Here is a 23,061-nt window from a genome sequence, read left to right on the forward strand (position 1 = left end):
CTGCGCTCGGTGCTGCCGCGTTCCAATTGTTCTGTTTTCCCGCAAGCTCCGTCTACTGCGTCTCGCACACGTCAACAAACTGAGAAGGTCGCATTTACACCGCAACCGAAGATGGCACCCACTAGCAAGACATCCACGGAGCGCTCACGCGCCTCCCTTGCACGACACAGGGTCTCCACACGTGTACACAGTTTCTCTCCACACTAATGCATCATTCATGGAGACTTAATGTTTGATTGAAACGAACCGGGGCGTTAACTAGTGATGTAATCGTAGTTACGCTGGGTTGGGTGGGGGGGGGGGGGGGGGGGGGGTTGATAAGGTCGTACACAGTGCAACATGATAGCGAAGATAAGATTTTAATCTTATCTCGTATTTCTTTTACCACTGGAATAAAGGTCTATTTAGTTTTGAAATTATGTGTACAACGGCATGGGTCAATATATATTTGGTGCACTTCATCATTGAACTTTTTTTTTTCTGTAACAAGCGTGTAAAAGTGATAACGACATCAATTCCCCTCTTCCTTAATCCATATTGGTTGTTCCATTTCTGCGGCACCACATTTGAACTCTTGAAATCTAGTAAACCAGGGAAGAAATGTGCTGCTTCGTAAGCCACTGTGCCTTCTTGTGCTGTGCGATAACGCGAATGACGTGCGTGGAATAAGGATTAATGGCATATACTCGGATTTTGTCTGGAGAGCTTCGTCGTAGCGGCAGGGAGCCATGTCGTGTCGGGTACACCGTCATTTATTTATTTATTTATTTGTTTATCTTTCAAAAGAGAGGTGGAATAAATGCGCGTCACGTTAGGTCACATCACATTACGCGTGATGATTTTAAAAGATCGGTGGAGCGTGGAAAAACTAGCTAAAACTGCTGTAGGACAAAGCCACCGCGCGCTGCTACATCTAGAACCTGATGCCTCGCATCGGATCCTGGGCCCTGGAATAATCTTGCAGTAATTTGTCCGTTTGTGTGTGTGTGTGTTTTAATAATCTCCGGTTTGTGATAAATAATCTAAGAAAGTAGCCGTTGCCGCGGAGAAAACTCCAGCACGGTCAAAAACACGCACTTTAATTTGGTTCTCGGCGTCGTGCAAGATGCGTTCGCACGAGACGTAGCAGTGAATTGTATAATTGTGAAAACTTATGGTACACTCTTTTCCCTTTTCCAGTTTGACACCACGAAATTTTATTCAGAGTGCCTATGAGACAGATATACCGATGTCTATACGCGCTTCATCGTCGAAAGTGTGGCGATGCGTTCGGCCTCTGATTTGGCACACGTAAATAATACCGCCCGCTGACGGCGGGCGTACCTCAACGCTCCGGACATGAAGGGCGGTTGGAAAGCCGGCGAACCAGCTAGCAAATGCCGAGTGAAACGTATAGAGTCGAGATCGCGAGCTGATTCGTCGCTCGCCTTAACCGCATTTGGTCAAATGCTACTTGAAATGCCCGCGTGGCCGGGGTATTAAGCTGCTGCTAAGGCGGTTACACCTGACGTGCTTCGGACTCGAAATTTCGTCAGAATCCATACTGCTACAAAACATCGCCCTATGAATTGTTTTGTTTTGTTTTGTTTATGCGTGGATCAGCAGATGTAGTCATCGACATAAAGGAACGTTGACTGAAACACGATGTTCACGACTACAGGCCGTTGTTCAGAGTTGCGACGAAACAACATTTGAGCTATCGGCTCGGCGGCGCCCAAAATGGCCCCGGCAAATACGGAAACGATATGCGATCATCGTTGTGTAAACTGAGAGGGAAAATGGCGCAAGGGATTCACCAGCATGGCGACACACACCACGTTCCGGAAGGGGAAAGCGGGTTCGTGAAAACGCCCCATCTATTTGCGATCGAAAGGAAGAAGTTCATTTCCGTTCCATTAATTGACCCGTCCACATAGCCAGGGGCCTCTAAGTGTGACTAACAAAAAGATAAAAAAAAAAAGAAGGTAATGTTTCAAACCATAAACAAGTGTTTTATCGCCGAGGCCCGCGCAGGTTCTCGATACAATTGGCCATTATTACGTCATACGTTACACTTTCTCCGAATCCAAGAAATAGGTTGTACTTGTGATCCGGTTCGTCGCAAGTGTCGTTATATGTTTAATTCCCAGCGGCCTCTAAACCGCCGTTAGCCGTCCAGTTACCTTCGTTCAGTAAAGGCCCCCACTGTACACTCTCGTATTTCGTTTGGAGTCGCTTATCTTTACTCGAGCCGCCGTGGCTTGTGTAAAGTGCAATGCGTCCACGAAGTCTTTCGCAGTGTTAGCGCGCGCCTATAAGAACAGCTGTAGCCGCAACTGCCGGTCGCAACCTTCCCCGGCATGTTTTCATCGCTCGGAAGATAGACGTATCTCTCTCTTCCCTTCTCCCTCCCCTCGCCAGAGACAGCCTGTTCACGTTATAGTCCGAGCTCTTCCCGCAGCTTGGAGGCACCTGGGGTTGCGAGGGGAACCGCGCTGCGGGACAAAGAACCGCGCACCAAAGCGGAAGAAACAAACGATGAATCGACCAGCAGCGTTTCGAGAGTGAGCTTCCGTCGACTGGAAATAAAGGCAGCAAAGTCGACAGGTGTGTGTGTAGGGACGGGCCGACGACGGAGTAGGTATAGGGACCGGGGTTCTCGAAGCGGGATGGTACCGGGATGAGAAGACTAGCTCGCCCCCCGAGAGTCGACCTCCTCTTTGCGGGTGAACTGGTCAGCTCGTTCTCGCCTTCGCGGCGTGAGAGGACGCTCGTCCTCCTTTCGCCTTCGTCTGGCCCCAGGCGTTCTAGAGCCGGGCCGTTCGAGCGTCGATTCGTGCTCGTCGGTTTGCCCTCGGGTAGTGTGCTTCCCTCCGCCAAGAATCCAAAGTTTCATTATACGACATTATCTCTCTCATAGTCACGAAGTGATAATAATAATAATAATAATAATAATAATAATAATAATATTATTATTATTATTATTATTATTATTATTATTATTATTATTATTATTATTATTATTATTATTAATTTTATTCAACAGAAGCAAATACGCAAGATACAGGGACGGGTCTGTCGAAGCCAATGGAGACTTGACGGGGAGGACCCGTCAAGCCTCCATAATAATAATAATAATAATAATAATAATTTATTATTATTTTACTATTATTAATATTATTATTGTTTATGTTCGACAAGTCGCGCTAAAGAAGTTCTTTAATTCATAATTTAAAAACAAAAAAGACGTTTTTTTTTCTTTAATTTGTAATAAACAATGCAAATAAAGCGTCTCTGAACTTTTTCGATCCTAGCTGCATCAGTTGTAGTCCGCGAATTCCGTACAGCACTGTACAACTCGGGCGTAACACGAACTACGGAACACTAAATCATGCAAGAAAGAATAAAAAAACAATTCTAGGCCCCTCGCAGTTTTTCTCGTTTATCCTTTAGGACCCACCCAACCTTCTTCTATTTTTTTTGACTCCTACACCAAATAGAGTAAGAAAACAAATAGATGTAGAAGTGTACGACGTAACCCCCATTGCGACAGCCGTGAAGCCGCGCTCACGCTGCAAATGCACATCTTACGAAAAGAGTCAGCAAACACTGTCTGTTATATCATTGGTCATCCAAAATCTGCCCGCAGACAAGCTCAAAGCAGTGCATAAAGAAAACACGCTCGAAAGATCCTGGAGGCGCGATAATTCTTTCATCGTTGTCTACGACGACTGTCTCTTGTATACGACGATGGGAGCAGTGGAAGTGTTTCTCGATTCGATGCACAAGTCGCGTCCCGCGCGTGTAAGCTCGCGCTACAGCTCCGATTGAAACTCACGTCCTCTCTTGTCGGTAGACCGTAAAAGTACCGCGCTGTTCCGAGGCGCGCGTCGGCAGGCGCGGCAGCTGCCCCCCCGCCATCTGTCGGCTAGCCTGGGAGAAGCGTGGCGCGCGATAGATCGACCCGCGCAGGATGCCGGCACCGCCTCCACCCCGCACGGCTCGCGCTGGGGCTGGCGTCGACGGCCACCTGAACTACTTCCGGGACGCCATTTTCGCCAAGACTCGATACTTCTCAAGTGCTCTGTGCGACGGGATAGTCGAAGGGGAAGCGATGTCTCACCGTGGGGCTCACGGAGAACAATAACCCCAAAAAGAAAAAAAATCTGGTTTGTGTGTATGTTTATAAAGCCTAGACTTTAGTCTGCATCAACGGGCAACTTGTCTCCAAGCTGTATACGAGCAATTTAGCCAGTGCAGTACAACCGATAGCCTAGGGGTCGTGAACGTGCACCACGCAGTGGTGATATACACGACCGCACGCCGGTACGATGCTCATCCTAGATCGAAACGGGCAGGAGTGTGGGCGGTGACCGCAGGGCTGTAGGGAGACTGCTGGTGTTCATTTGCTCGCTCATTGATGGGTATAATGGAACGGCGTTGCGCTTCGGAGCATCTAATTTGGAAACGTGATTGCCGTTGCACTCTAGGTACGAATTTAAACGAACGAACACACAATTCGAATTTTGTTTGGCATGTCATGTTTCGATTTCTGTATTTGTTTGTCTAATGATTCCTAGCGGAAATGCCTTTACATTTTGAAAACCAAATGCGTTGTTAGAGCGCTGCTACGCAACAAAACCCCAAACCGAGAAGAAAGAAAAAAAAAAAGGGAGTCAATTGTGTTTAAGACTGAGGCGTTGGCCGTCCTTCAACTTTTTTGGCAGTGGATAAAAGTGAAATGTGTTGTACACGTTGTACACGTTAGCAAAACTAGAAATACCGAAATAAGTTATCTGTTGTAGAAAGTAATGCATCATCGTTGCGATACAAAATAACGGACCTTGCATGCGTCACTCCATTTTTGTTCGTAAAATTCTTATTTTTAAAATACAGATACCATCAAGCTTGAAGCGTCAGGGTATAAAAGAATATACTGTAATGTGGAGAAACTGGCACTATTGTTTGAGAACACCGACATAGAACTCGGCGAGAAAGAATGCGAATACGTGTAGGAGATCGTTTGTGAGACGTTCCCTTTTAAAAGGACCATACGACCGGCGTATAAGGGTCGCTAAAGGGCGCGGAGTAACAATGGAAAGCGGTGGTGAACAACGGAATGTATTTTTCGCAAGGAGGAGACATAAGTAGACAAATATTTTAATTTCTTTCATTGTTGTGTTTTGCTCTTGGCAAATTCCATACTTGGTAATTAAATATATATATAGTACGTCTCTTTCGATAAATGAGTTAAGTTTTCGAAGGACCTCCCATTGTTTGCATAGAATGATCGGTGGCCAAGCTCCACATTGGTCCACTCTATATATATATACACACGTATAAGGATACACATAAAGCGTTGCGCCTTATTTTTTTGTGTCTGATACTCTAAATGTCAAAAAGTGGTTCTAAACGTGAAGAATGCACTAGACCTGGGTGACAAATCATTCTCGTTGGATGGTCGAGTGTGTACAATTCTTTCGCAAACTGCCTGTCGAAGGGAGTGCTGGTTTCTTTTTCTCGTTCTTCCGCAGCGTGAATCTTCAGTAACCGAAAGATAAAGTGTACAAGCGGGGACTTCTGGAGAAAAAAAAATAAGATGAGACGTTGAATGTTCAAAGAGCGTGAGGTCACTCTGCCCTTGAGATACGGTGACACTGGTTTCACGCGGTTGATGAGAAATTTAGCAGTGCAGTACGACAGCCGAGCTGGGGTCTTTAAAGTGCCTCACGCAGTAGTGATTGAAATAGTCTGGTTTGCCGTCTGAGAGTATACAAGGCAGCTTGACGATTGCACAAACACATTACTCGAACGTTTGTTTATGCGAGTATTTTGCTCGTTCATATTTTGGAAGGGGAATCTTTTACGTTGTGAAACTGGCGCGTTTATTATTCGCTGTTTCAAAAATGCAATGATTACGTTAGCAAAAAAAAAAAAAAAAAAAGTAACTCGTTTGACCGTTACTGGTAAGGCGTCACTGCGAGCACTGCGTTTCTCTTGGCTCGAGATTTTCCCACTGTGTTGAACTTGGCATAGTCTGGTGCTTTCGCTGTGCCCACTCTTCTCGTCGTCTTTCTTGGCGTGTCACTTTGACTGTGACGGAGCGTCTGTCTGACCTCCCCGGACGCACGAACGTCAGAACGCTTGGCCGTCCGTGTGCGTCATGCACACTGGCGTGACGACGCTCCAGGAAGAGTGCACACGATACGAAGAACAACGATGTTGACACTTTCACGCGGAACATGATTGATGGCGGTTGATCGGAGCCATCTTGAAAACAGGATCGGCAAGCTCGAAACGCAATGAACCAAGGATAACTACTACGACTATAGTTCGTTTCACCTTCGCTGCAGCGTCAAAAGCACACCGTCATGGTGTTCAGCATGTTGCTGTACGTGTTCTATCATGGCTGAACCAATCATAAACAAAAAAGGTCCAGTGACTGGCGCTTTGCACGCCGCGTGATAGGTCCCATTAGCTTCGTAGCGTCGGGTGCGTCTGGGCTTACACTGAAACAAAGCTTCCGTCCTCTGCTACGCATGGCCCAAGCTCAAGTTGGGTGGATAAAACAACCTTCGAATTAACTTCCCTCTGTGCAATTATAGCGTTCGATCCAGGTAGCACGAACACAAACATTGAAGCTTATTCGCATTTTACTCGACGAGGTACGGGTGAGCCACAAACCCTACCGCTAAAGTTGGTGGCCCTGATGATCACTTTCAACCACAGTCGTATTTTTGATTAAATTCAGTTCTAAGAAAAAAAAAAAAAACAGGAAAAAAACAGCGATAACTTGTTTTGTGCCAACTGTATCGCGCTTTGTTCAGGGTATCCGGTGGAAATCTGGCATCGAGCCGTATCGCTCAATCCTTGCCGAGTAAGCCTTTAGCCTCGGTAATTCGTTTAAACCCGCCATTGCTTTAGTATCATATTTTCTAAAATACCGCAAAATAGAAATATTGCCACGATTCGACTTGTAGATTGACTGAGCACTTGCTTCATTTCGATTGTCTTCGTCCACCTTATTGGCCTCCTACCTGCTCAGTTTCCCATTTATTACCACTACTCAGTGTTCACAAAGCTCGATGAGTGGCTCTGGCTTCTCTCTCTGCCTCATTGTCTTGCTCGTTCCGCCTTTTACTGTTACTCTAAGAACTGCCTCGTCATCTACCCAGAGCCCCTGTATCGGCTTGGACTTACCAAGTGTCGCGCACATTAAACCACTGCCGGTGATGACAATGTTTGAATTTATGTGAGGCAAGGGCAGCTACCTGTCGAAACCGAAACCAAGCGTGGCTAGACGGGTCTCTTTTCTTGCGTTCCAGTCTGGGATCTTGATTGTGCATGTATACATCCAGCCAGACAGTTAGACAAGCTCCAGACAAGTGCAGTCTCGTCCGCTAGATATACGCGACCGCGAGAGCTAAGTTCATACACAGGAGGTAGCCATTAGGCCGGATATGTAGCAGACCCATCTCCCAACCAGTGTTGAAATGCACGTTTGCAGGGATCCCTTGAATTAGTGGCGGTTTCCTTTTACGGTTCCGATAAAGGCGTTTCCTTCTGTTTGCGTCTGAATGTAACCAACCGTAATGTAAGGAGCATTGATTCTATGATCGAACGAGTTTCGATCTACCGGTGGGACTCGACTGAGAAAAAAAATGCACACACTGCGTGGCCATGGGCGCTTCCTTTATTAATTTCCAGTTACTCCTGTATTATATTCGTAACGAGCGTGTTGTCTACTTGGAGCAAAAAGAATAAAACAGAAAGAGAACAAAACACGGACGGGCACAATCTATCAAGAACGTACACCCGTGAGCGATATGAAGGTGAACAGCCCTCTTCTTGTTTTTGACGCTCCTGCAAGTTTTGGAACAAGCTCTGTTTCAGAAGAGGGCTAGAACGCAGAGTTTAGACCCCCAAACCACGTACCATTTGAGACGTTGAGAGTTAATATAGCTTTAGGGAGCCGTAAAACAGGCAAGAAACCACGTAAGGTGTTCACCTTCATATTGCCGGCGGGTGTACCCGTCTGTGTCTCTTCCTCTTTCTGTTTTATTATTTCTGCTAGAAGAATATTCTTGCATTATTACATACCCGTCATGGCTGTATGACTAAATCAGCACTATTTAATAAGCTTCGTTTACGATTTTTTTTCCTTTTTTTTTTGGGGGGGGGGGGGGGAGGAAAGTTTGGTTTTTGTATTCATTATTTTTAGTGAGCTATTTTCAACTACCGACTCTATAATATACGGGCGTATTTCGAAACAGGTTTGTTTAACGTGCGCCCGACGATCGTTCAGCGGACGTGACATTCACCGCTTCAGTAAATCGGTACGGGGTTCAAACGTAGCCTCGCTCTGCTCTTCTATAGGCGACTCGCGCGAAACATTCTTTCGAGTTCCTCCGTCAGCTTCATGTTCTGGTCCAAGCTGCATGCCGTCGGGAACAAAACGGTTGTCCCCGTTCCGAAGCAGAGATGTGACCGCAACAAATGATCCCAGTATACGTGGCGGCTTATGCACCACTCGACTGCGTACAAAAGAAAACAAAAAGAAAAGCGGCAGTCTAGTTTTTCAACAGATAACAATCAAGCAGCATGCATGCGCCTTGGCCCATTCGGCAAGCCAAGAAAGCAGGCACCCCAACGCACTCTAGCCGCCGACGAATCCCGAACATCTCATGGTCGCTCGGCAGCCAATCAGGTTGCGGCATTCGCCGATAAGAAGGCCCAAGAACCAATCACTGCTGCACGCAACTCTTGGAATGGAGCCAACGGACTCTCACGGAGTTTGCTTAGTACGGTGCCGATCCTCAGCTGCAGTACGGAGAAAGGGGGATCAATAAGCGTGTTTCCGAGTGCGGTGTTCCCGTCGGCATTTTGAGAACGGCCGCAGGAAATTCGCTGCCATCGCTCCTCCGAAAAAGATGCGATTTTTTTTTACACGTCAGTGAGTGTACGCTTTGGCGGATTTAGCGCATTCAGTCTCGTTAAAACTGCACGCAAGAATAATGCACTCCTGTGTGTGTTTGTTTGTTTGTTTGTGTGTGTGTGTGTGTGTGTGTGTGTTTGTGTGTGTGTGTGTGCGTGCGTGTGTGTGTGTGTGCGCGCGCGTGTGTGTGTGTGTGTGTGTGTGTGTGTGTGTGTGTGTGTGTGTGTGTGTGTGTGTGTGTGTGTGTGTGTGTGTGTGTGTGTGTTGGACCAGCGTGCACGATGATCGGATTTGCCTAGCTCTTAGTCTCGTTATAATTTATACGATCCTTTTTAATTTTTTTCTCCTTCAAAACAAGTTTTTAATTATTTACCTAATAAAAAAAGGAAAGAGAGAGAGAGAGAGAAAGCAAAGCCAGTGTTTCGCATGACGAGCAAAGCCGTCACGAAATGCAAGAACATCCGACGTTAAAGGAAAACAGACGGAGAGGAAAAAGAAAAGAGGTGGGCCGTCAGATAAAAAAAGGCAGAAAAGGAGTCTGGGCCAAACGGCCTTCATCAGGCCTTTTTCTATTTTTGTTTGTTGAAGGTCGTTCGGCCAAGACGCCGGGTATTTTATTGCGTTGCTCCCGTCGCGTACGTTTAATTTTGTTTCCTTTTTTTTTCGGAGGGGGGGGGGGGGGGGGCTTGAATTTGCCGGTTCTTCGACATAGGTTCCGCCTCTTTAAGAAACTTGGTTCCGTTTATGAGTCCAGCGCCAGTGTAACGAGACTTGCACTCGGGTAGATCAACTGACGCACATTTGGGAGGCTAGCCTTACGCGGCAGTGTCGTCCCTACAATCGTAAACAACTGATCACCCCCATCGGTCTGAGTGGCTGTTCTTTCGCGAATGCCTTCATCGGTGTAACTTCGACCGCGCAAAACGACTCAATAAAATGCTCACTGAAGTGTAATCCTACTTTCGAAACGGGCTCTTAACTATTACCTGAGGCAGGAAAAGATGGGAAGCTACCTCTCCGGGGGCGTTACGTTTTCTACGAATTCGCAAATCACAGCAGCAGCTGTCGACGTTCCGACGTTTCGAATTCCGATTTCGCAATGTTAGCGCTTTTCTTTCTCCTAGTTAGTTTTGACGCTTCGCATTTTTGTTTTCTCTCAGATAGTGGCGTGAAAGAAGCGAAGTCGTCTTCTTGTCCCGCTTGGTGTTTGGATTCTGCTAGCAACTCCTCTACTTGGTTTCACCTTAAGCTTAAGCCCATCCGAAGCTGCAAGCCCATGGGGCTAATCAAAGAGTGCCAAAAGTGCAACGTCACCGCATCCGTCATCTCGTCGGTCTGCTGTAATTTACAAAACCAGTGAAGTGCGGTGAATGCACCTTGACCCTGCTCTTTGATCTAGTCGTGTCCGTTTTTGTACATATTTGAGCTTTTGACCGCGCTCTTACTTTTGGGGGAACAACGTTAGCAGCCACGGAGAGAGTGAACATGCCAAAATCGAAGCTGCAGAGGCTTTTTCTGCTATGGCAAACAATAATCAAAAGTCGTACCTTGAATTTTCATAAAAAAAGTAGAAAAAAAACAACATAAAATCGCCATCCGAGGCGGATTTAAATTTTAAGATCCGTCAACCGTGCTGTCGATAAAAGTGTGGTGTCACTCGATTCTCGTGTGTATCAACAAAACATTCGCCTCGAAATTGCTTTCTCCTGCTCTTGGCTCACAAACGGATTGAGAGGTTCGAAGGAGCCAAATATATACTCGGCTGAGTTTAGAAACGTCCTGAACAAATTATCTCGTTTTATTAGCGCAGTTATTTCGGTAGTTTCAAGACTGTAGCGTCAGCCGTCGTGGCTTTGCACGTAGTCCGCCTTGAAAGTTAGCTGAAAAATGTAGTACTCTGTTTCGCTTTTCATATGAAGAAGACCTCGTTGGTTTCCAGTGAGTGTGTCACTGCCAAAGTTTTGTTTCTCGAAGGCCTCCCCCACCTACTTGCACGTCGGTCCCAAAGGATCTGCGCCTCTCTTCCTCGCTTTTTATGTTTGTTTTCTTTACTTAATTTTTGGGTCCTGTTTTATTGTCTCGGTTCCACATCTTTCATACCCGAAATGTGACTTAGCGGAGCTTGTCTTACGCGGAGATGCGTGGCATGGTGTAGCGGCATTTCGTCCTCCAGAGTAGGCAGTTGACCCAGAACTGGACACCGCGTCGTACGGCCTCTCAGACTCTCCCAATGCTCGAGTAGAACCAACGTACCCGCGACAGACGCCGCTGTCCGAAACCTCGCACACTTTTTTGGTTGGAGTATTTACTGCGGTGGACGTTTGGACACATGTAGCGGAGCGACGAGCAACCGCGAGACTGCAATTAGGACGTGGCCCCGCTGCTACTTGATTTTCGACCTAATTAAGCGATATCGTGCCTGCACGGAAACCCGTTTTCTTGGACGTCGCACGACGTCCGCGCATGTTGTACGAAGACGCGTTCCGGGTACGAGGCGGTCGCCGAAGGACGTGCGGTAGTGACCAAAGATAGGATAACAAGAGAAAAGAAGACACGAGGGACCGCGAAAAGTAAAGCGGTCGAGCGTCGAGTGCAAAAGCGGAGCACGCGGCGCGTCTTGCCGGGTCACAGCGCCGAACGCCGCTCGGGACGCACGCTTGCGCAGAAACAGCGAAAAACGGAATGAAATGGATCCCGACTGACGTCACGGGCCATGATCGTGTGACGTAAGGGATCGATGCGCTTTGACGTCAGCAGTTCGGGATGCAGCCCTCCCTCGCTCTGGCGCTTCTCGGGTCCCGCTTGAAAGAGGGGGAGGGGGACAAATATGCCCCCAGAATGTCTCTCCGGGTTTCTGACGATCAGGCTGGCACGTAGAAAGACCCGCATTCGCCTCCTTTCCTCCAACAGGAAGCTCTCGTTCTTTTTTGATTCTTTTACGAGACGAGTTGAGAACGAATCGGGAGTAAGAGAAGGAGCTGCAGAGCGAAACGTTCTTCCGGCGAGGGGGAAGGGAACGGGCACGAGAGAGAGAAAGGTTCACGGAAAAGGTCATGACCCCGGAAAAGCGACGCCTTCCCTGGTTAGGCTCTCCCTGTTCCTCGTTTCTCTTCCCGTTTTGGACGTGCTCGCTATTTGAGTTCTTATTAAAGCGGCAACTCGTGCAAGATGAGAAACAAAGAGCCTCGGTCGGTCGAACCTGTTGGGTTGGCACCTGGAAAAGCGCCGTTTGGATGCTTGTTGTGCAGTGCGTCAAGAAAGATGCGCATGGGAGAAATTGGGTATCGCTGCTGTCGCCCAGCCTGGAGGAGGCATGGCGATGCTGAACGACCGTCAGTGTCGGCTGCTTGCGCCGCTGGCGACGGGGCGCCTGTTTTTCTTCGCGTCTGGTGGGTCTCGCAGCGGGGGGAGACGTTCTGAAAGGGGCGGAGAGGCAGATCTAAGGACGCGTGCCGTGACTGAGTGTCGCTGAGCATCATCCATCTTGGTAGTAACAGCTGTATCAGTACATGGACATCTCGGATATTCCCGGGTGAACATCGGCTCCCGCTTCTGTGTCCTATGTTTGAACGTTGAGATGTTTGGTAGGAAAGTAACAAATAGCCAGATACGTGCTTTTACGTCTGCTGAATATAAACAAAAGTCTCTGTAGTTCCCCTTAACATATTAAAGCGCGTGCGCAGAGAAAACATGCAAAGCATAACGTTGAAAAGAACTCTCTCACGTATGAAATGAAAAGAAACAAGACGTTTCTGCTGTCATCACACGCAGTTTGTTCCAACATTTTTGACTCCGCCTAGTGACTCTTAGGTAATATGTGTTGTAAACAGAACAATGGTTGGTGGATCTACGGCGCGTCGCCGTACTCATGCGCAGTGTTGCGACGACGGGAAACACCAAAGCTGCTTCTCCGCATTGCAGCCGCGCTCGGCAGGCAAAGCACGCTTTACAGGGGCTCTTCCGAGTATAGTCGCCCGCCAGAATTCCCCGTGGCCTCCCTCTCCTTGGGGTCGACTTGAGGAAGCGCCTAAAGTTCACCCTCCAATCGAGACAATTTGCCTCGACCAACGCAGTAATCGACATCGTCGAAAGTACAGCTAAAAAAAAAATGTATCGATGTGCGCGTGCTTTTTTTTTTTATTGTGAGTTCGATGTGGCGACCGAGCGCTCGACCTCGCGTGCGAGGAAGCATCTTCACGGACCGAACGTGCGCGAAATTGAATGCAGCGCGGAGCATTTAGCACCGCCGACCAAGCTTGCAACCCCTCTCCCGTCGTGGAAGCCGTAGCTTCGCTCTGGACCGCTCCCAAAGCACATACGGTAACGCCCCCCACGGAACGGCACGGAGCGACCGATTGCAGCCTCGAGCAGCGTCGTCCCTAAACGAGAGCGGACTCTGATTGTCGGTCCGCGCCTTGGCGCGGGCTTCTCTCTCTTTTTTTTTCTTTTTTCCCCCTCTCTCCTCTGGCGGAGCGACCGGGCGGAGAAGAGAGTAGTGCTTTGGGAACGAGGCTACAAGGGTTTGCCCCTCGCGCCCTCGTTCCGGAACTTATTCTCGGTCCCAGCGAGCGCGTCGGCGATCGCTGCGCCGCCTGGGCGACCACACCCAGCAGCGCCGGTGGCGGCCGCGGCGGCCGCCGTACTATCTATCACGTGATGGCTCTGTCGATTTTTTCCTCGTTTTGGTTATTTCCCCTCTCCGAGAACTATTGGGGTCGCGCTGCGAGTTAGGCTTAGAAGGACATCCGCTCCTTTACGGTGTTCCGGCTATTTGAGTGCGGCCGCGCGGCGTTGTCTGGCTGAATGCAGAATTTGACGAATGAAAAAGAATAACGACTTTGTTGCGTGAATTCTCCCGTTTTATTGCTTGTTCTCGAAATTCGAAAGTAGCCTTTAAGTGGTGAGTTCAAACAAACGGAAGAATACTTCGAATTAACGTCCTTACGTTAATTTAATTTTGGAAGCTTTGATTTAGTTACACATTACGTCTTCTTTTTCTTCGATTAACTGCGCTGGGAAGGTCCGTGGCTGCAGCTAAAAAAAGGCACTCGTTCTGTAGATCTTTTTTTTTTTTTACTTTACATTATTATAATTTTTCAGAAAAAGAAAACTAGTTTGTTTTACCGTAATTCATTTCGAAATTTTCAGCAGTTGCAGGTTCCGTCGCTTTGCTTTTCAAGACCATTCACAGATACACCTCGTCGCGGAATTCGACTGGTGACAAGTCGGCAATCGTGACATTTAATGATGACGAGGGTGAAGACTTCAATATACAGTAATTCTCAGTGTACACAATTCTTATATCAATACGAGTGCGTAGGGGTATTGATAAGCGAAGATACAGAATATCTCGGTGTGCATGAAGAGTATTTAACTGGTACAGTAACACAAATGTAGCTGTAATGAAGAATAGAGAGCAGTGTGAAGCTACAGTAGGTACGCAGTGACATGGAAGAGAGACTTGGCGCCTAATCTGGCTTTCGTGAATGCAGTCCTGTGCGCGAAACCGGAATTCCAAGCAAGGTTAGAAATTAAGCAGCGCGGGATGAGTAGGCTGGCCCTGGGAACACATGGCAAGACAACGAAGTAGGACGTACAAGCTTGGCGACAGGAGACTGATAGCATCCGAAGACAGAAAAGCTAGAAGTGAGATGATAGAAGTTGAGGGTCGACTAGGAGAAACGGGTGATGGGCAATAGGCACGCAGTACCCCACTAATTGTAAAGACTCCGACATAAACTAGAGGAAACTAACTAGAAAACCGACAGTCACATATTTGGGCAACAGTAGAAGCAGGGTAGAGACTGATTAAAAAATATTACTAAGAAAAGATTTCAGGCCACAAAGTGGGACATATAGGAAGCAGGCATTGAGACTAGATCTGCCTTGGGAGCGTCCAGAACGTTCAAGATGGATATTGCTAGAGAAGGTATCTAAGACAATCCTAAGGGACGATCTCTGCTGTTCGAAGACAAGACGGGAATGTTGTGGACTAAGATCTACAAGGCTAGATATCAAGAGATAGGCTGTGTATAGACAGGAGGATGAGACGACTGAGCGCTTGATACTCTAAGGGGTTTCACACTGCAGTTGCCGAAGGTGTGACTGATTCGCAATACACACTGGGATAGCAAGAAAAAGAACAGGCGTTGAGAAGATAGCGAAGTCTGATGGTGGCATAAGGCGAGGGGGGTATCAATAATTCCCTATTCTTCCTGAGGGCACCCAGTTGCGATAGGCAGATCCGTCCCACGAATATTAACGTTTCGAAATAGGAAAAAAATTACGAGACATGACCTTGATTTCCTTGTTACATGTGTCACCTATTGTTGTCGAAATTAGAAAGACTGGGTTAGATAACAAATGGTTCAACCGTTTGTTATCCATTCACTAATGAGCGATTGTGATGGTAAGGACGCGATGGCCCGCTGGCCCGTGGATGCAGATCTGGTCGTAGGTGTTCCGCGGTGTTGGTTCGCTTATTTCCGAGCTTCGTTTGTTTGACCTCAAAATAGAGTTATTTCCGCCATCCAAACTTGTCGTTCCAACGCTGAAATGGCCGCGGATTCGCTTGTCGCGTTTCGACGGGCCTCACTGCACAGAGTGAACCCACACGAGGACTGCCAAGAGGCTGTCAGTTTTTGCTTAATTTTCCGGGGATTCCTTTTCAAACGTCGGGTTAATTAGGCGCACTAAAATTACCTTCGTGATACGGGTTGGGGTTGCTCGTCTCGCTTATTCGCACATAAACTGAACGAAGCTGGAGACGTTATTCTTGTCTACTTTCTTTTGGGTAAGCCAGCGAATAGCGGACGCGTTTCTTTCGATCTTATCGGGAAGTCTTACAAAAGCTGAACGTGAAGGGGCTTCCCTTATTCGGTTTCATGCACGCCATATGTTTTTAGAGGAAAACTATAAATGTTCATGTATTTGCCGAGCATGTAAAACGTGCACGAAAACAAGCAGTAACGTCTAGCTAGTAGAGCTGATTTCCCCCGAAAACGTACATTTGCGCAGTCGCTATCAATACCTTATTTTTGTTTTGATTTTTTACATTTTTCTTTCGAAGCGTAGCCTTGTATTTTTGAGACTTAATGAAACGGAAACTCGTTTTTCTATCTACCAAGGAGTGGACGGCTCGAAAACAGCCGAGATGACTAACGATCTGTCGAGGTAACGGTACCAGTCATCGGCTTCTCTTTGCTGACAACGTTTTAAAGCGCTGCATTTCGATTGGAGTTCCGTTTCTGTTGAAATACATTGTTCAATCCCTGACCAATAAAGAAACAACTAGAAGGTACAGCTTTTGTCGTTTAACTGACTGTTGCATCCGAGACGCTTGTCGTCATGGCAGACGTTTACTTTAAACAGGCGACCTTGTCATACGAAGGGCGAAAAACAGGTTTACTTCTTTCTGTTTTCTATTGCTTACAGTCCTTGTTTTTCAAAAATCGTTTCTGAGTTCGGGATTTCAGCAACACCTTTAGCAAAAAAAAGAAAAAGAAAAAAGAAAACAAAAATGTGTAGGAGAGGGGGGGCTTGGAATTACTCGCCAGACGCGTACTCATTTCAAATTTTCTCGGAACAGGCGTATCGAATTTCCCAGGAGCATTCCACGACGGTATTGTAAACGGGGCCACAGCGTCGTGGATGTCGAGAACTTGTCACCAGACGGACCGTTTCGGCGATCGACTGGGACGAGTTATTTGTTTCCCTTCATTTTTTGTGCTCTTTTTTTTTTTTTCATTTCCAGTTGCATGTCTGTCTGTACTCTCGCTTAGCCCTATGGTTTCGTTAAGCTGCGACGAAACCTCTCCGTTGGGGACTTTCATTCGGGGCTGCAATAAACTGACGAGGTCCGATTCGACGACAGGAGGAATGTTTCAGGTGGCGCGAAACACCTCTGGTCTCGGCCAAGCGGAATCCCGCAGACAAGATTGCCTCTCGCTGCAGGCTTACACGCAACCGACGACGTCCCACGGACCTCCCAACAGAGGTCACTCGTTTTAACGGTCAAGTCGGGCGACCCGAAACCGCAACACCGAACCGTGCTTCAGGGATCTGCGTATTCAGCTAGCTAAGCAGCTTCACTAGTACGAGCCGGAGTAATCCAGGGAACGCAGTGCAACATGACCGGGAATGTTACGTTTCCAAGACATACTGTCTCTAGTTTTCTGTGCGTGGCCGTGTATCCCGGTTCGCGCGCGCATGGTTGTAGAAGCAGTGCTGGCCGAAGCCTGGCTAACTGCTCCGTTGTTGAACCATTTCTGCCGCCCGAACGCGCGTGGTCGTTATCGAAATTGCTATAGTCTCGGGTGTTCTGTTCCTCGGCTAAGCCGCGAGTCTCGGTACAATAGCGAAGGTTCTGCGAAAGCGGTCCAGTGTACCCCTCATCTGCGGCCGGACCTCTACTGACGGCCGCTCTTGCGTGCACCTGGCTTTCTTCTGTACCCGCAGAATCATCCACGACAGCGGCTTCACGCAGGAAGACTTCAAGCAGTACAAACCGGTGGTGTACAGCAACACCATTCAGTCCATGGTGGCCATCCTCAGGGCCATGCCAAATCTGGGCATAAGCTTCGGAAACAACGAACGAGAAGTAAGTCCCACTTTCTTCGATTCTCCCGACTGGCCGCCATCAAAGGCCCCGAACGTACGATAATACGTGTGTGTGCTCGAAAGAAAAAAAAAAAAAAAAACGAAGAAAAAGAGCGAAAACCTCGTGCACGTCTCCTAGTGGCAGCGGACCTTACGCTAAAAGACTTGGCTGTAGAAAATGTAAGTTTCTTGGCGTAACGTCGGCTGTCACTCTGCAACCTCCAGGAAACTCCTTTACAAAGTTCTTACTACCAGCTTCGATTACCTCAGTGACTTGTTTGTATGTGTGCGTGTGTCAACACTGGAATAACCGCTGAGAGTGGAATAACCGCTGAGAGTAGAAATAGAAGAAGAAAAAAAACAGGGAAGAGACCGTGAGGATGTCTGAATAAAGTCGAGGCAGTCGGTAACAATGGGTAGTTTATTACCCGACTGCCAATAAAAATCCACTTTATCCGCACCGGCTCCTTTTTTAGAAGCGAAATCACAAGGCTCCCAATTTGAAGCGCGCAAGCCACTATCGTCATCCGTTCGGCGACACCCGCATTTTAGACCTGCGTCGTCGCAAATCAGTTGCTTCGTCCGGAAATGTCGAGTTAAATGTTAAACGGGTCGCTCGCTCCGGCGTGCCGCTGCGCATAAATTTTGAATTTTCCAACTCGAGTAGAGATTTGCGTTCCCTAGCGTTTAAGTCAGGGCCGAAATATCTGCGCGTGGTGCGGTAGCGTTCACGGCGTGAGCGAAAGCAGTCGTTGCCCAATAACCCGGAACGAGCGAAGAAAGGCGAATCCCGAGCGTACACCGGCGGACATGAACCGGGGGCAGCCCACGGCGGCCATACAAGCCCTGCGCGCTTTGGCCGCTTCCCCCCGACCGCGGTTGCAAGGGTTCCTCACAATGGGACACCCCGACGAAAAAGAGAACATGGCGGACATTGAGGCGGACAAAGGCCCCGGGCAAAGCATCTCCGGGGGAAGAGCCGAGGAACCGCCGTGGAGGGGTCGACGACGTCTCTTTGGAGAGACGAACGAGGCGCATGCCCGACCACTGAACGTCATTCGAGACGTCACCTGTGACGACGCCGCTTTCGTTAGCCGGGGACCTGGGCCGCCTGGGCCGAAAGGTCACGCTGCGCTCACCCCGGCCCTCTCTCGTTCGGTCGCAGGCTGGAGGGAAGGGAAAGCGATCTGACGTTTCGATTCGCTGCATCATACATGCCATAAACCTCGCTTGGTTTGGTTTTGCGTAGATAGCTCGCTTTAATGGCGAAACACTTTGCTTTTGGCACTGTGCTCATTAAAAAAAAAAAAAAAAACATTTCGCTGCTCTCGCTCTTCCTCTCCCATGTCCTCACCGAGATGACGGGAGCGCCTCCACCGTCGGTGGCGTCGGGGCGTTGAACTTTATTGACGGGGGGAGCGGAATGCTCGATGGCCGATCAATGCGACTGATCTTGCGGGGCGCAGCACCCGGTCTCGTTGACCATGGCGACCAGCACCCTTCGCCGATTTTTCCCGGTGACCCAAAGGTGCGACGTTGCGGAAGTCGTGGCTCGCCCCTCGGTGCTCTCTTGGTATCAGATGCTCAACGCCCCGCAGCAAACATTCGCAAAGAGGCGCGCCACACGCGCGCATCGGTAGGAATCCCCCGCATCGAGATGAGCCAACACCACCTAGAATACTCGAAGCATGTGCACTCGAATTTGGGCGTCATCCGATGCGTCAGAGCTCGGCTGGGTCTCGTGTCCAATCATCGAGTTTAATCAGTTGGCGGGATCCGACTCTGATGACGTTCATCAAAGGAAAAGTTCCTTCATCATTCTAGAGGGTGTTGGATGAGCACGCACCAACCGACGGCTTTAGAACCTTTCTGTAACTCATCCCCGTGAAACATTCTGACCGTCACATTGCAATGCATGCGTATGCACGAAAGTGAGGTGCACTTGGCGTCCTCCTCTCCTTTTCGCGCGGGAGGCGGGACGAAAAGCTCACTCGATGTGCCGCAGTCCTCGCAGTGCGTCGTGAGAGAAAAAAAGCGGACAGACCGTGTGCGGAGAGAGAGAGCGAGAGAGAGCTACGTTTGGCCAGGCAGAGAGGAGCAAGCCTTCATAGAAGACGAGCAATGCTAGTGTATTTCGACGGAGTTTGCAGCAAAGCACCGCAGAAACACAGCTCCGTTTTTGGATTGATTTTTCGAAACTGTGGTTTCAAAACTCGCACGTAATCGAACGCCCTGAAATCTAGTTCTTGCTGTTTTTCTTTCTCCCTCTTCATCAATGTTAATCTTTGTATTTCTTTTTTATTTATTTTGTTTATTTTACAATACTTGAGGCCCCGCTAGGGCCCCGGCAGGGGTGGACGAATAATACATAGTACAGAACATAATAAAAAAAAGGGAAAACTCCAATACAATGAACCAAAACTCTAGCACCAAAAAATAGCAAAAAAAAAAAAGAAAAGAATCAAATCAAACCGTCAGGCTCGTAGAGCTCGTAGCTGTACGAGAAAATCATCCGGCGATGAGCTGTGAACGATCTCTTTAGGGAGTCCATTCCAATCAGTTATTGTTTTTAGAAAAAAAAAAATTAGTTTTTGAAAATGTTACTGTTACTGCGGTATGGCTGCAGTAATCTTCCGTGACTGAATCGCGTGTCTCGACGTAATATAGGTGATAGGGGGAAACGTCAACCTTCAGGTGTCCATGCTAAGGCAAGTATAACAACTTGGGTACTAGTTTAGTCACGTTAAGGCCTGAACCGTTGAGCTGACACAGTTGCTGTTGTTTTGTAGTCTTTGTTACCTAGGCGGGCGACTCCTCGTGCATTTCCCAAAATATTAAAGGAAAAATAAAATAGCTTCGACAAGTAACAGAGGCACTTCTTTTTTTTCTTTATTTTTTATCTTGGCGTATCTTGTGTGTGTGTGTGTGTCTGTTTTTTTTTTTTTTTCAACGCTGTCCGGCTGTAATTAACAAATTTAATGCCCTGCTTCAAAAAAAAAAAAAAAACTTAGTTATGTGCTCGTTGTTTACCAACAGGACTGGATATCAATTTCCTGCGAACTTTACCTACTTGAGAGGCCCGAGAAATATACACCGACGTATTACAAGCAGTCGCTTAGTGCATCCAGTAACATGAAAGCGTGTCGCATTCCTTCATTGGATGAAAGCACGTACCTCACGGATGATCGCAGTGTTCGTTGAAAGGGCTGACACAATTTTTGCCGCACTCGCACGACATACAAAATCCCAGACGGTGCGCTCCAAATTCTACCTGGTCGTGACGCTGGGAAAGGTCATCCCATTAGACAGCGGTGGTGCCCCAAATGGTGCCTTGCACGTATTACTGGGCCCCAGGCAGAGCCGTAGCATCATCGAAGGCTCAGTGCTCGCATCAAGGCTGGGCCAGCCGGAAAGGACACTCTGTTTTCTTACACAGTGTTACTGACCATCGCTTGCAATCGAGGAGTCGTTTGTGAAACTGCGCTGTTCAAACAGTAACAAAAAAGTAGACAAAAAACACGTAGTTCGCAAGGGCCTGTACTCGCTGTGTCTACTAACAGCACGTACATGCTCTGAGGGTAAAAGAACAAAAGCGCTGTCTCCTATCCCGATAAGAAGTAGCTTTTGTTGGTGCGAGTTCTCTGAGCAAGCTCGTAGCTCGCTGCGTGACCGACTGTTCCTTGACGCCTTCGAAAATGTTGGCGCAGGCGGACGCCAAGATGGTCTTCGACGTAGTCGCCCGGATGGAGGACACGGAGCCCTTCTCGGAGGAGCTGCTCAGTGCAATGAAGAGGTTATGGACTGACTCGGGGGTCCAGGAGTGCTTCGGTCGCTCCAACGAGTACCAGCTCAACGATTCCGCCAAGTAGTAAGTACACCTGCTGAATGACTCGCCTCCACTCACTTCCCCCCCCCCTCCTCACACACACACACGCACAGCAGATGCGGAACAACAGCTAAAGCAGTCAAATACATTTAGTCAGTATCCTTCCACAGCTATTGGGCGAGTCACCGCTTGGCGAGTTATTCCGTGGCGCCGGGCAAAGTTCGTCGGTTGTCCGCCGCAGATACCCTCTATGCCTGTCCAGACTTTGCGCGTGGTGCACAGCGAAAGCTACGGGCGTGGGGCCATATTATCGGCGGTGTTGCATATAACTAGCACCGATAATGCGCGACAAACATCGCAACCAAAACAGGGCGTGTGCTTGACTTCTTCTACGCGATCGATGCTACACGCCGCTGACAATGGCAAGTCAAGTCAGCGAATTCCACCGTCTATGAGAATTTCAGCGTTAGGCGAGCTAAAAGTTCAAGATTCCCCGCCCTTTTAAGCATACAAGTTACAGCCATCTTTGGGAGTGCACACAGGCTTCGAAGTTTCCAAATTTGATCACGGCGCGTACCCTGTGCTCATCCTCGTGGCCGCTTGCTTCGAATCTACCCGGGCATTGTAAGAGACGTTCGAATCGGAACAAGCGTATTGCGAACAAACGCGTGGGCAGGATGATCGCACTAGGTAATCTCTAGAGACTACCGACCATGTGCCGAGAAGGAACATAGAAAGCGAGAAACAGGGGGGGGGGGGGGGGGGGGGGGGGGGCAGCGTAAACGAACATGATGAACGCAGAACCTCGTTTCCCTGCGGCGGTCATTTCCGTAACCCGAGCGCGCTTACGAAACGCAGCGCAGATGCCTCGATGACGACAGACAGGAGGCGCAGGCTGCTCTTTAGAGAGCGGTCATTGCACCCGCATTTTGAGTCCCCATATCTCGCGGACTGTTTCCACGGCTAACAGCGTGTTCAAAGAAATCGAATGACGTCACTAGGCGTTAGTAAAATCACTCGATCCACCCCCCATGCTCCCGTACGGAACACTGGTCCCTAGGAAGCGCACCTTGGCGGACAAAGCGAACGCCCGAGTGATCCGTGCTGGTCCCGTAGGCCTCAGGCGCGATGAGGCGGCAGCCTCCAGTGGGTGCGGGATGCAAGGCGGTCTTGTAGTGGACGACTGCCTGGGGATGGATCTCGCCTTGAAATTACGGTTGATGTAGAATCGAAAATCAACCTTATGTCTCTCGAAAATGCGCGGACGTGACGTTGGTAGAATAGTAATGCGCGAGGGAGTGGATACTCCTGAAAGGTTGGAGCGGGAAAAGAATAGTAATGCGCGGTTTGCGAACCTTCAAGTGCACCGAGAAGCCCATCGAAGATGCGGCCTTTCAAAACCACAGGGTCCACCAGAATAATTTCCATTGTACCTTCGGAGAGAGCGGTGTTTACCATTTCGTTTCGTTAACCAAGCACTGTCTCGTCCCAATGCCAAGGCGGTGATGGGGGTGACGCCCCGTGACGCTCAGCAAGCCTTACCATTTGTGAATTCTTCCCCTGGGGACACCCGAAGGGCCCACAGGACTCCGGAGTATCCCATTTGAAACCCGCAGACAACCGGCCAGCTCAAAGACGCCGTTTCTCATGCACCAACACCGCAGCAAATATGGAGACGAGTGATGGGGAACTTAGCTTGAGGAGCGTCGAAGCGTGATGGCAA

At 48.6% G+C, this 23,061-nt stretch overlaps 1 protein-coding gene across 1 annotated transcript in view; it reads left to right on the forward strand.

The window, feature by feature from the left end:
- The window catches only part of LOC8026872 (guanine nucleotide-binding protein G(o) subunit alpha), a 71,295-nt gene that overhangs the window by 19,454 nt on the left and 28,780 nt on the right, over positions 1–23,061 (forward strand). The window contains exons 3-4 of the mRNA XM_002406417.5: positions 17,372–17,513; positions 21,220–21,380. Of these exons, the coding sequence (XP_002406461.2) occupies positions 17,372–17,513; positions 21,220–21,380 (303 nt within the window). The remainder of the gene's footprint in view (positions 1–17,371; positions 17,514–21,219; positions 21,381–23,061) is intronic.

The sequence above is a fragment of the Ixodes scapularis genome, unplaced genomic scaffold (genome assembly GCF_016920785.2).
Source record: "Ixodes scapularis isolate PalLabHiFi unplaced genomic scaffold, ASM1692078v2 PGA_scaffold9__187_contigs__length_104089568, whole genome shotgun sequence".
Taxonomy (NCBI): Eukaryota; Metazoa; Arthropoda; class Arachnida; order Ixodida; family Ixodidae; genus Ixodes; species Ixodes scapularis.